Source organism: Carcharodon carcharias, chromosome 12, assembly GCF_017639515.1.
Source record: "Carcharodon carcharias isolate sCarCar2 chromosome 12, sCarCar2.pri, whole genome shotgun sequence".
NCBI lineage: Eukaryota > Metazoa > Chordata > Chondrichthyes > Lamniformes > Lamnidae > Carcharodon > Carcharodon carcharias.
The window spans coordinates 48,538,507-48,552,608 of NC_054478.1; the positions used below are offsets into that span (position 1 = coordinate 48,538,507).

Consider the following 14,102-nt stretch of genomic DNA (forward strand, 5'->3'; position numbering starts at 1 on the left):
TCCAGTTCAATTTCCGGCCAATGGTAACCTCCAGGCTGTCGATAGTGGGGGATTCAGTGATGGTAATGCCATTGAACATCAAGGGGCGATGGTTGGATTCTCTCTTGTTGGAGATGGTCATTGCCTGACACTTGTGTGGTATGAATGTTACTTGCCACCTGTCAGCCCAAGCCTGGATATTGTCCAGGCCTTTGCTGCATTTGGACATGGACTGCTTCAGTATCTGAGGAGTCACAAATGGTGCTGAGCATTGTGCAATCATCAGCAAACATCCCCACTTCTGACCTTATAATGGAAGGAAGATCATTGATGAAGCAGCTGAAGATGGTTGGGCTGAGGACACTACCCTGAGGAGCTCCTGCAGTGATGTCCTGGAGCTGAAATGACTGACCTCCAACAACCACAACCATCTTCTTTTGTGCTAGGTATGACTCCAACCAGCGGAGAGTTTTCCCCCTGATTGCCATTGACCACTTTTGCTAGGGCACCCTGATGCCACACACAGTCAAAAGCTGCCTTGATGCCAAGGGCATTCACTCTCACCTCACCTCGGGAGTTCAGCTGTTTTATCCATGCTTGAACCAAGGCTGAAATGAGGTCAGGAGCTGAGTGGCCCTGGCAGAACCCAATCTGGGCATCAGTGAGCAGGTTATTGCTAGCAAGTGCTGCTTGATTAGACTTTAGGAAGGATATATTGACCTTGGAAGGAGTGCGGCATAGATTTACTGGAATGATATCTGGACTCGTAAGGGTTATTCTATGAGAAGAGATCAATCACACAAGGGTTGAATTCCTTAAATTTAATCAATTAATGCTTGCTTTGATGGAAGTTTTCAGGATATTAAGGAGAACAGATCGGCTAGATAAGAAGAAACTTTTCACTGTTTAGGCTGTTTAGGACTGGAGGATATAGTTTAAAAATGAGAGACAAACCTTTTAGTAGTGAAATGAGGAAACACTCCTTCATGCAATGAGTGGGAGGAGTTTGGAACTCTCTCACAAAGGACAATTGATGCTAGATCAATTGTTAAATTTTTAAAGTGGGATTGATAGATTTTTGTTAACTAAGGGTGGAAAGGGATATGCAATAAAAAATGGATATCTAGAGTTAGGTCACAGTTCAGCCATGATCTCATTGAATGATCAGACTTGTGGGGCTAAATGGCCTACTCTTGTTCCTTTAAGCTATTAAGTAATTCATTGTGTTTATTCCTAAAATTTGGAAAAATAGTTTAATGTGACATAGAAGAAAAAACTAGATTTTGCATAAAAGAGGGCTGCATTTTTTCACTACCTCCTCAACCCTGCAGTCCTTGACACTGTTGACAACATCATCCTACTACAGGCCTCATCCAACTCAGTGGAACTGCCATCGCTTACTTACATTTTTCGCTATCAAATGGTAGCCAGAACTTCTGCCACAAACACTTAGCCCTGGAACCCCTAAGGATATACCCTTGACCTCCTTCTCTTCCTTATGTACATGACACCCCTTAGGGCAACATATGTAGATGTAGGTGATGGCATAGTGGGCTGGACTAGTAATTCAGAGACGCAAGGTAATGCTCTGGTGACCTGGGTTCGAAATAAAAAAAATAGAATTAAAAGTCTGATGATGACCATGAAACTATTGTTAATTACTGTAAAGAAAACCAAATCTGGTTTATTGATGTCCATTAGGGAAGGAAATCTGCCATCCTTACCTGGTCTGGTCTACATGTGGCTCTAGACCTACAGCAATGTGGCTGACTCTTAAGTGACCTTTGAAATGGACTAGCAAGCCACTCAGTTGTATCAAAGAAATCTAAAAGGAATGAAACTGGACAGACCACCCGGCATTGTCCTAAGCAGCCCACTTGATTGGTACTCTATCCACCACCTTAAACATTCACTCCCTCCACCACCAACGCACAGTTGCATCTACAAAATGTACTGCAGCCACTCACCATGCTACCATCTAGAAGGACAAGGGCAGCAGACAGATGGGAACACCACCACCTGGAAGTTCCCCTTCAAGCCACTCACCATCCTGACTTGGACTTCACTGTCGCTGGGTCAAAGTCCTGGAACTCCCTCCCCAACAGCACTGTGGGTGTACCTACACCACATGGACTGCAGGGGTTCAAGAATGCAGCTCACCACCACCTTCTCAAGAGCAATTAGGGATGAGCAATAAAAGCTGACCTAGCCATTAACGCTCATATCCCATGAACAAATATTTTGAAAATCATATATAGATTTGCGGTGAACTTCTAAATCGAGCTCTACCTCTCTGCATCTCTCTTGATCCCTCCATTGCTTCTGTTGTTAGACTGTTTGTTGGTATTAGATTATCGATGAGGCACAATTTCCTATAGTTAAACATTAGGAAGTGTGAAGCCATCTATTCGCTTCAGCCATTCCACAAGTTCTGTACCATTGCCATGAATTTCATCTCCTACTCGTCCACTACTAGACCACTTACAACCTCAGCATCTTACTTGAATCTCAGCTGAACTTCAGAACGCATTTCCTTCTCAGCGAATAGATTTTTCATTTCCGTAACATTGCTCCTCCCTCAGGACATCCACTACTGAAACCTTCATCCAGGCCTTTGTTGCCTACAACTTGGCTTTTTCAATGCTCTCTTCGCTAACCTCCTATACTCCACTCTCCATAAATGTCTGCTTATCTAAAACTGCTGCTGCTATTCTACTTTGCACTAGATCCTGTTCACCCATCACCCAGCCCCCTCCAGTCCTACATTGGCTTTGGGTCCTTCAGTGCCAACATTTTTAAATTATCATATTTTAATCTCTTCATAGCCACAACCACCTCTATCTATAAAACCACCTCCAGCTTTACAATTCAAGCCACCCACCCCCGATAATGTTCCTTTGGCTCTGACATATTGTGCAGCCCCATCCCCTATGCTTAACCTCACCATTGTTAATCCTGTCTTCACCTGTTTATGGCGTATGCTTTGGAGTATAATACTTATATTGACTTATGCTTGCAATTCAACTTATTGTTCTTAAATCCTCTCCTCAGCCTGTTTCTAAAGCTTTCACAAAATACAATGCTTGAATGAAGTTTCATTATATTAAAATCAACTCAGTTAAAAATTTAAAATTACCTAAAGGATCAGCTATTAATGAATCTACAAAATTGCTTAATTGTGATCTGTGATGAAATAAATTTGAAGTTCAGAAGTCATTGGACCAAGTTGGGGCACAGGGTTCAATAAACAATCTCTGTTAATTGATTTGAGTTAGGGTGAAAGTCATTACACAACAGTTGGCCTCATTTCCTCATAGAAAATCAACCAAGATTCTTGCTCTGAACCACTGCCCAGTGATGCTGTTTCCCCCTCCCTGGTTGAAGAGACTGCAAGGACTTAGGGAGATGGTGATGCTTGAAAAAGCTGTTAGAATTATTTAAGGAACAATTGAGAGGTTATGGATAATGATACTTCATGGATATTATTGTAGACCTCAAGAATGCTTTTGATATGATACTACATAGGAGGTTGGTCCATAATGTAGAAAAAAGTGAAATAGATGGACAGTTATTGAAATGCTTTGACAACTGACTGCATCAAACAATACAGCTTAGATATGCATAGAACTGCTCTCGAGTGGAAGGCAGGAGGGGAGCGTGGAAGGAGTGATTAGTGAAATGTCCACAGAATCAGAAACAAAAACTGTCAAAATGTGCTGATGATACGATGTGGGTGACACCAACATTGCCATATCCTTTGCTGGCTTGAACAAGTGATGTTGGATTGCTTTCCTGAACTGCTGCAGCCCTTGAAAAACTGAGAAATTGGGTTCAGAAAAAGTAAATTAAATGTATTAGTAACAAGTTCAGTGTAATAAGACTAGGGAAGGAGAATAAAATTGGAATTAGAAAATAATTGTCGATTTACAAAATGGAGCGCAAGATCCCAATTTGTGCTATTGATGGACAGTTTGTTGAAACTGCAGTTAAGATAAATAGGACATTTGGTTGCACAGATCACAAATCATTGGGATGTTATACTGAGTGTTTGGTTCATCTGGAGTACCATGTGTAACTCTGTTTGCTACATTCCAGGGAGGAGGTAGTGCAGTAAAGGCTACCTGTTTGGTACCTCACATCATTCACCTGAGCTAGATGGAGAGTCAGAAATCTGTCTTTGTTTATAATAGAGAAGACTGAAAGGACAACTTATTGAGTTCCTTAAATTTTGTAAGGCAATCAGAATGTTGAACCTGAGAAGCTTTACCATATGCCTGAGAACAATAAGGGACATGGGTTAAAGGTCAGAAGAAGGATGATAAATAGATCAAGTCAGGAATTTCACACTTGGTAGTGAATGTTAAGGATGGGCTATGCAGGGAGGCAGTAATTTTAAGAGAAAGTTGGACAAGCATTTGGTGAGAATAATTTAAGGGATGCAGACTTTTTCTAGCCCGGGACTTCCTTGTTTACATGACCTTCACTGTCAAGGCCTACCCAAATGGACATTAATCCTATGTAAGGTATTGGACAAGGCAGAATATTGGTAACATTTTTTTTAAAATCTACGATATATAATGACTTGTAATGAAATATATTTGAAGTAAGAAAACGGCTGCTTTTAAATCAATATGTACATTGAGGAACTGTAGTTGGAAGGTTTGACTATCAGTGAAAAAGATAGTATATGTTGCCTTATATTGGGGAATACCAAATAAAAGTGGTTCTGTCATGAATTTGGTTGCTGGCACAGCACAGAACAAGTAGTTTTTTATTTTGAAATAAATTTTGTCTCAAGATTACCAATGAGCAGTTGTTTGAAAATCTTGATTGACTTGTTTTCCTGCTGACGTGCCATTTTGGAAGGCTGGGAAATAATGTTGGGTTTTGTAGAGGTACCTCTAGTTCCTGGCCGGCAAAAAAATAGTACTCCCCCAAGAAATAGAGGTTAGAATTATAGTTTTGGAATGGGTTGAGAGATTGTTCTGGAATTGTGTCACTTGTCAGCATGATAGTCCAAGGAAGCACTTCTATTTCAATATAAAAAAATGTTTATCCAATGATTGTGGGAGTTGAACCATGATATTGGATCTGTTGGTTTTCTCCATGCAACATTGTGTTCCTTGTAAATGTGTTGCATTGATGGAATTGCAGAACAGCTTTCTGATTGCACAGGCTTTTGTGTGTGAAAATCAGTTGTCGATAAGTAGCCATCTTTACCCCCCTCTATTGAGATTTCACTCCAAGCCCTACTGAGTCCATTACAATAACATTGTGTTTGGTTATCCTGCACTGGGCATTCTAATTCCAGCCAGTTCATTTGGTGGAAGTTAAAGGATGACTAACAAGAACGAAGCAATTTTAAATTTAACCACCTGCTCCCTTTGTCTGTTTTCCTTGCAGCTGGCATCCCATGACAAACATTTTCATATGTGTTTGTTTCCTGAACAAGTAGTTTAGCAATTGAATGTAATCACATTTGTCTACTGTGATCTAGTATAACTGTTTTGATCGAGGAGAATGTAAAATAAAGCATCAGTAATTCTCAATGTTGCAAAATGCAGCATCTGAATGGGAAACTTAAACAAAAACAGTTTATCTAGAAATTATGATACCATTTTTACATTTAATAAAATTCTCTCATTTCTAATAATCCTTTAACATCCTCAAGGACGTATAAGAAATGTGCAATAGATGGAAATAACAAACTGATTTTAATAAATTTTGCCACTTGACAAATACATCAATGACTGCTACTATTTTATCCATTACAGTGTCCAAGAGGACCATGCACAGTCAAAGAAGGCAGCAAAGAAACTGCAAAAAGAAGCAGAAAAGGCTGCCAAGAAGGCAGAGAAACAGGCCAAATTGGTCAGTATGAAACATTTTCAGATGCATGCAGTTCTTTCAAAACTTGATAGATGGGTGGCAAGAATATTTAGATTTATTGATGTCAATTTTGCAGTTCTTAAATAAAATCAACTTACAGAATGAAACCCAAAAGCTTTGCCAATTGGCATGCCTTTAACCTGTCATTCAACATCAAGAGTGTTACTGGAACATTAACCTTTGTTGTAAACTACAGTCTTCCGTTCACATGTGAGGTGGGAGTTACATTGTGGATTATAAGATTTTATCAGTAAGGGCAGGAAACATATTTGTATGTTAATTTGTAAGAAGTATATTTCCATTTGTTGTTCTCCGGTTTTTTCTATTCCTTTCCAGAAGTGGTTAATGTTGCATATTCATGCTCATGGTCGTCAGTACCCTTCTGCTGTCCTGCTCAATAAACATTTTTCATAAGTGAGTGCCTGCAGGCTTTTTGTCCTTGGGAAGTATTGAAACTCAGTCTGAAGTTCACACAAATAGACAATTTCTAGCATGTCACTGGATGATGACTAAGAATTTGTGTTTGTATCTCCTTTTTCTTCACCACATCTTGTGTTTCTCCTCCTATCTTTAATCAAGGGCTCACAGGCCCGAATTGCAGCATTAAAATGCTACAGTGGTTGAGATCAGCTAACATATTACAAATTTCAGATTGAATTTGGGACTGGTTAGTCTATTTGGCTCAGCTTTTGTCTGCTAAGTTATCAGAATTTTTTTTGACTATATTTTGACAAAATTGCCTTAATGGATATATTTGATACAAAAGAATTATGGGGATGCTATTTGTTCTGATTTTTAAATGAGATAATTAGCAGAAATTGATTTGGGTTCATGGCAATCATGAAATAGACTAGATCTGATATTGATTCAGATGTTTGATATAGTGACAAAAAAAATATATTTGTAAAATACTGGTGTGTTTCCAGCATTTTCAAATGATATAAATTTTGTTTTACCTGTAAAATTGTTAACTTTCCTCCTGATTTATTGTTATTTCCTATAGGCAGCAGAAAATCAAGCAGGCGATGAAGAGGTAGGTGTTGGTCAAATTGAAAGTTTTGAATTTTTAAAATAAACTTTGATAAAACTACTCTAACCCTGACAATACCTAAAATAATTGCCTGCAATTTCTAGTTCAGATTTACATTGATTCTGTCAGGATTTCTCTGAGGATGCCCCATGAAATGTGCAGCCTTCAGATATAAACTGATTCTTCCATGTGTTCTACATGACTTTTTTTTATCACTTCCTGCTATGAGCAGGATGGCGAGTTAGGTTTTTCTAAAATCCACCTGCCTACCTATTTGGCAATATTGGCTGCCATTTAACAATGTACAATAATTGCTTTAACTCGTACAAATTCTCAGTCACACCTGTACTTACCGATCTACATTCATTCCTGTTTAAGCAACGCCTCCATTTTAATTTTCTCATATAAAATCAGACAAATTATTGGAAATATTCAGTAGGCCTTGCAGCATCTGTAGGTAGAGAAACAGAGTTAGCATTTCAAATCAATGACTTTTTCTCAGAGCATTCTCCACAGAACCTGCCAAACCTGCTGAGTATTTCTAGCACTTTTCTGTTTTTATTTCAGATTTCCAGCATCTACGGTATTTTGCTTGTATGTTATCTGGCTATTAAACTCTCATAAACAGTAATGGATTACTGTGAGCAAAATGGCTGCCAGTTTCCTATTGCATCAGACTATATTTCAGAAGTAGTTGTTGTCTTAAAATGTCATGTTTTTAAGTATGTTGTCTGATTTCTACATTTGGCATTTAGATAATCAAATCTTTAGAGATCTTTCTTGTATATAGTAGAACTTGATATATAATGATATTTTTAAGAATTGGGCATTCATTTTACTTTTAAGTATTTCCCAACCGATGGAAGGTATACATCGGGTTTCCCAGGGTCGATACCGAGACCACTATTTTTCTTGATCTATATTAATGACTAGATGTGTGTGTACAGGGCACAATTTCAAAGTTTACAGATGACAATATTTGGAAGTATGGTGAACTGTAAGGAGGATAGTGATAGACATGCTGGTTAAATGGACAGACACATGGCAAATTAAAGTTAATGCCGAGAAATGTGAAGTGATAGATTTTGAAAAGAAAAACGAGGAGGGGTGACATCATATATGGGATACAGTTCTAAAAGCAGTGCAGGAACAGAGAGACCTGTGAATGTATGTGGGCAATGTGTTGAAAGTGATGGGGTAGGTTGAAATAGTGGTAAATAAAACTTACAGATTGTGGGCTTTATAAATAGAGCCGTAGAGTACAAAAGCAAAGGGGAATTGGATCCATTACCTGAAGAGAAAATTTACCTCACAACAGGGAAAGGGTAGGAAAGTGGAACTAGCTGAGCCGCTCTTGCAGAGAACTGCCACGGACATGTAGGGCCAAATGCCCTCTTTCTGTGTTGTAACCATTCTATGATTCTATATTATTGCAATTGTATTAGCGCAGTCCTTTAGTATGGATTTTAACTATTGACTATATGATGCATCTCTCAAATGAGATAGGAAGCCAGCTTAAATTTGACTGGGTGATAAAGTGAGTATCACAAATGCGGCAGATAACTGAATTGGCTTACGGGTGCCCTGTCTAGAGGCAATTTCATTTAAGTATACAAGTGTGATATGATTTATTTTATTAATGCACTGTGAAGAATTCTGAGACTGTTTCTTCATTCGTTTTGCCATAAGTTTTGTATTTTAATGGATCTGGAGCAGATAATTCCATACATTCATTTCTGCTGATTTAAAATTAACAATTGATCCACTATCAGCTGCTGTTTGTGGAAGACAGTTCCAAGCCTCTACCGCCCTTCGCATGTAGATGAGTTTCCTAACTTCACTCAACAACAGTAACTTGCCTTTTTATATATGTCTATTTCACTTGTATATCACTCCTGAAAGGCTTGGTTCTAAATTTTAGACTATGTTCCCCAGTACTAGATTCCCCGACCCTACAACGGAATGTGTATTTTGCTACCCGTCCAATCAATTCCCCTTAACATGTTGAAAACTTTGACCTAATAGCTCCTTAATCTAAATTCCAGACATTACAACCCTAGTTTGTCTAATCTCTCCTTTCAGTTTAACCTTTGGAGTCATTCTAATAAATCCACACTGCACTCCATCTAAGGCCAATATAACCTTCCTACGATGTAGTACCTAGAACTGAACACAGTACTCCTGGTATGGTCTAACCAAGGCTTTGTATAACTGTAGCATGACTTCTAATTTCTTGTAATCTAATTCTCTAGATATAAAGGCCAGTATTCCATCAGTCTGTTAATTATCTCTGTACCTGTCCATGATATGAACATAAGAAATAGGAGCAGGAGAAGACCACACAGCCCATTGATCTTGAGCTTCAACTCCACTGCCTGCTGACCATATCCCTTGATTCCCTGAGAGACCGAAGACCTGTCTATCTCAGCCTTAAATTTATTCAACAGTGGTGCATCCGTAACCATCTAGGGTAGAGAATTCCAAAGATTCACAACCCTTTGACTGAAGAAATTTCTCCTCATCTCAGCCCTAAATGATTGGCCCCTTACCCTGACACTGTGCCCCATTGTTCTAGATTCCCCAGCTGGGGGAAACAACACTCCAGTATCTACCCCATCAAGCCCCTTCATAACCTTGAATATTTCAATGAGATTGCCTCTCATTCTTCCAAACTGCAGAGAATATAGACCCACTTTACTCAGCCTTTCTTCCCAGGGACCAATCTAGTGAGCTTTCATACCTTCATTGTACTGCCTCCAATGTACGTATATCCTTCCTGAAATATGGAGACCAAAATTGCATGCAGTATTCCAGATGTGGTCTCACCAAAGCCCCACAGAATTGTAGCAAGACTTCTTTATTCTTGTACTTCTATCCCCTTCCAATAAAGGCCAAAGTGTCATTTGCTTTCCTAATTGCTTACTATATCTGCATGCTAACTTTCTACATTCCTTGTACGAGTTCACCCAAACCTCCCTGAACATCAACATTTACCTGTTTCACACACTTTAAATATTCTGCTTTTCTAATCTTATGACCAAAGTGAATAACCTCACATTTCGCCACATTATACTCCATCTGACCCACTCGCTTAACCTGTCTATAATCTTTTTGCAGCCTGTTTATGTCCTCCTCAGAGCTTGCATTCCCACCTAGATTTGTACTGTCAACAAACTTAGAAACATTACTTTCTGTCTCTTTGTCTAAGTCAGTAATATAGATTGTCAATAGCTGAAGCCCTAGGACTGATCCATGTGGCATTCCACTAGTCACAGCCTGCCAACTTGAAAATGCCCCATTTATCCCTGCTCATTGCTTCTTGTCCCTTAACTAATCCTCTATCCATGTTGATATATCACTCATAACTCTATGTGTCCTTATCTTGTGTATTAATTATTTGTGTAGCACCTTATTGAATGCCATTTGGAAATCCAAGTATGCTGCATCTGCAGGTTCCCCTTTATCTACCCTACTAGTTACATCCTCAAAAGACACTAATAGCTTTGTCAAACAGGAGTTTGACTAGTTGACTTGTTCTAATCATGGTATGCTTTTCGAAGTGCATTGTTAAGACTTCCTTTATAATAGATTCTAGCACTTTCTCGATGACAGATATCAGGCCAGCTGGCTTGTCGTTCCCTGTTTTTTTCTCTCCGTCCTTTCTTGAAAAGTGGTGTTATATTTGCTAACTTCCAATCTGCTGGGACCATTCCAGAATCTATGGAAATTCAGAAAATCAGAGCCAGCACATCCACTTTCTCGGCAGCTATCTCTTTTAGAACCCTAGGATGTAGGCCATCAGATCCTGGGGCTTTGTTGGATTTTAATTCCTTCAGTTTCTCCTGTACTACCTCTCCACTGATATTAATTACTTTAACTTCTTCACTGTTATTAGTCCCTTGGTTACCCCTTATTTCTGGTATGTAACTTGTGCCTTATACTGTGAAGACAGACACAATACTTGTTCAATGTCTCTGTTATTTCCTCATTACCTGTGATAATTTATCCTGTCCCTACTTCTAAGGGACCAACATTTACTTTAGTTACTGTCTCCCTTTCTATATACCTGTAAAAGCTCTTAGAATCTGTTTTTATATTCCTGGCTAGTTTACTCTCATGTTCTATTTTTTCTTTTTTTTTATCAACTTTTTGGTGCCCTTTGCTGGTTTCTGAAACACGCCCAATCCTCAGATTTACTGCTATTGCAACATTTTAAACCACTTCTTTTAATCTAATTCTAACCATAACTTTCTCAGTAAGTCATGGATCAGTCTTTCTCGCTGAGTTTTTGTTTTTCAATGTGATGTATTTTTGTTGAGCTTTTTGAATTGCTTCTTTAAATGTTTGTTTACTGCCATACCTTTAGTCTATTTATCTAATCAAGCTTATGCAGTTCTCCCCTCATTCCTATATAACTGCCTTTGTTTAAGTTTAAGATTCTTGTTTCTGATTGGAGTGTGTTGTTTTCAAACTTAATGTGGAATGCAGATGTACTATGATCAGTATTTCCCAGTTGATCTTTTGCTATGACATGACTAATTAACCCTGCATCATTGCACAACACTAGATCTAAAATAGCTTTGTCCCTAGGTGGCTCCACAACATGTTGCTCCAGGAAACTGTCATGAAAGCATTCTACAAACTCATCTTCCAGACCACCTTTGCCAGTTTGATTGGCCCAGTCTATATGAAGATTAAAGTCCCGCACAATTATTACAATGCCTTTGTTACGAGCTTCAATGATTTCTTGTTTAATGTTCTGTCCAGTGGTACACCTACTATTATGGGGTGCATAAACTTCTCCCATCAGTGTTTCTGACCCTTGCTATTGCTAAACTTCCTGATTTCTGAGTCAAGATCTTTCCTCACTTATCTCTTTATGTTATCTTTTATTGTTCTCCTTTTCCATTCTGCCTTTCTTTTCAAAATGGTGTGCACACTGGAATACTTATTTCCAATCTTATCACCTTGTAGCCATGTCTCTGTAATGGTGATCAGTTCCAAACTGTATATCTCTTTGTGCCAAAACATTTATCTCTCTTAGTGCTGTCTTAATGATCTATGTACATGAAGCTCAAAGTCTCTTTGCCCCTCCTTTTCTAGAATTTTTACCATATGAAAGATATTCTGACCTATCCTTTTTAGGTCCAAAGTAGATGAACTATAACTTGCTTACATTGAAATGCATTTACCATAGCTTTGACCATTCAATTAATTTCTTACTCTCTCTTTGTAATGTTATGTTTCTATCTATACTTGCTTGAATTGACACCTTTCTTTGTGTCATCGACAAATTTGGATATGTGGCTGTCTATCCCATCATCTAAGTTGCTTATGAATACAGTGAATAGCTCGAGGTCCCAACTGAGATCCCTGTGGGATACCACCTGGCACATCCTGCCAATTAGAATATCTGACCATTTTCCCTATTCTGTTTCCTATATCTCGGCCAATTTCTTAATCAAATCAATAATTTCCTTCAATTCCATGAATTTTAGCTAGCAATTCCTTATCAGATACCTTCTGGAAGTTCATATAAATAAAATCCATGGACATTCTCCTGTTATTTAAATCACTTTTTCAAAAAGCTACACCAGGCTTATCAGGCATGACCTACCCATGGTGGCTGTCTCTAATCAGCTGGATATTTCCAGGGTGCTCAGTTACCACTTGTTCAGTGAATTATGGATTCTTTAATTTCCTGACAACAGATATTAGGCAAACTGCTCTACAATTCCATTGTTTCCCTCTCTCACCTTTCATACATAGCGGACTTTGAAAGGTTCACTCCTTTTACAGCCGCCTTCTGTTTAATTTCCCCCTTTGGTGTCTCTATTCAGATTTTTAAAAGACCTCTCGCAGTCCCTTTAGAAATATAGAAAAAGGTTTCCAAGGTGTGAAGTATCTCTAAATAATTAAAGTGATGCAGCTGTCTATTGTCTTTAGTTTCAATGTAACTTCAAAGTTTATATTTCTGTTTGTGTGTATGTCTAAAGAGATAACCCTAAACTACCTTGACATCTAGAATTCAAATGGCAAAATGTGTTCTCCTTATTTCCTTCTGCTTTGTACATGCCAGTCTAGAAAACAGCAGGCACATCTATCAGCAGGGAGAAGGGAAGGGAGATGGAAATGTAGTGAAGAATGCCCCGACGCACTTTTCAGACTGTAGCTGCCCAGAATCTGCCAGAACGCCAACAGTAGCAAACCTAAATTAAGGTAGTGGTGGTGGTCGGGGGCTAAGAGTTTAAATGTTTTATTTTGAGATAGCACATCTGTTGTGGGGTTGTGCCTATTAATAGCTTATGATCTATTTTTAATCACAGATTGAGTTAGTATTGGTCTTTAAGACTCATGATATTGCAGTGACAGAATAAGCATTAGGATGTATTTTAGTGCAGTATTATAATCAATAGTTGACCTAAGTGTAGCTGAAAAATATGTGAGCAAGTTGGTGTGCAAGACGATAAATATTGTTTTAGCTAGGAGATTGCATGATTTTTATGATTCTATTGTTGACAAGCCTTTAGTTGGTTTTGCAATAAACTTTCTAATTAATGTTTACAGTAGTGATATAAGATAGATACAGTGTTGCTCTTTTCATTTTAAGAAGTAGGTTTGTTCTGTTGATTGTACAAACTTATGGCTTTGCAGATAATTCTGTTGAGGAAACACTACTTGCATTTATAAAATTTATCACAAAAAAGAATTTCAGAATATGTCTCTCAATTAATTATTTTGGATTTATAATGACCATTATTATCCCAGAGTCATCAATGTGATTTTTATAGTTGTAGAGCATGAACTTTTGGCATCAAATTTCCATCCTTGTAATAAAGCTTGTTGGTCATATGTAAATCTCCAGTGTACAAAATGTGGATTCCTTTTTAGGACTTCGCTAAAGACAGATATGGAATTCTTCCAATGATTCAATCACAGGAAAAACTGGGTGAGTTTAGTTATGAATAACATTTTCTTTCCTCTCAGCCCCCTGAAAAGTGATGATCTATTGATCTGTTGCAACAGCTGCTGCATGTCTTTTAACACAGCCTGTTGTGGTCTATTTTAAATCTCAATCCTATTAGATTCAAGCATAGCATCACATCATGTGAAGTAAGATTGCAAAAACTCAGTACTCATACTTTTTCACTTAGTGAAAACTTCCATTTCCATCGATGTTGCATGAGCCGCAGGATATGTTTCT

The 14,102-nt window shown here is 38.2% G+C and overlaps 1 protein-coding gene across 1 annotated transcript in view; it reads left to right on the plus strand.

Moving 5' to 3' along the window:
• Window positions 1-14,102, plus strand: part of dars1 (aspartyl-tRNA synthetase 1) — a 73,612-nt gene that overhangs the window by 10,087 nt on the left and 49,423 nt on the right. Inside the window, exons 2-4 of the mRNA XM_041201285.1 lie at window positions 5,754-5,850; window positions 6,872-6,901; window positions 13,790-13,847. Of these exons, the coding sequence (XP_041057219.1) occupies window positions 5,754-5,850; window positions 6,872-6,901; window positions 13,790-13,847 (185 nt within the window). The remainder of the gene's footprint in view (window positions 1-5,753; window positions 5,851-6,871; window positions 6,902-13,789; window positions 13,848-14,102) is intronic.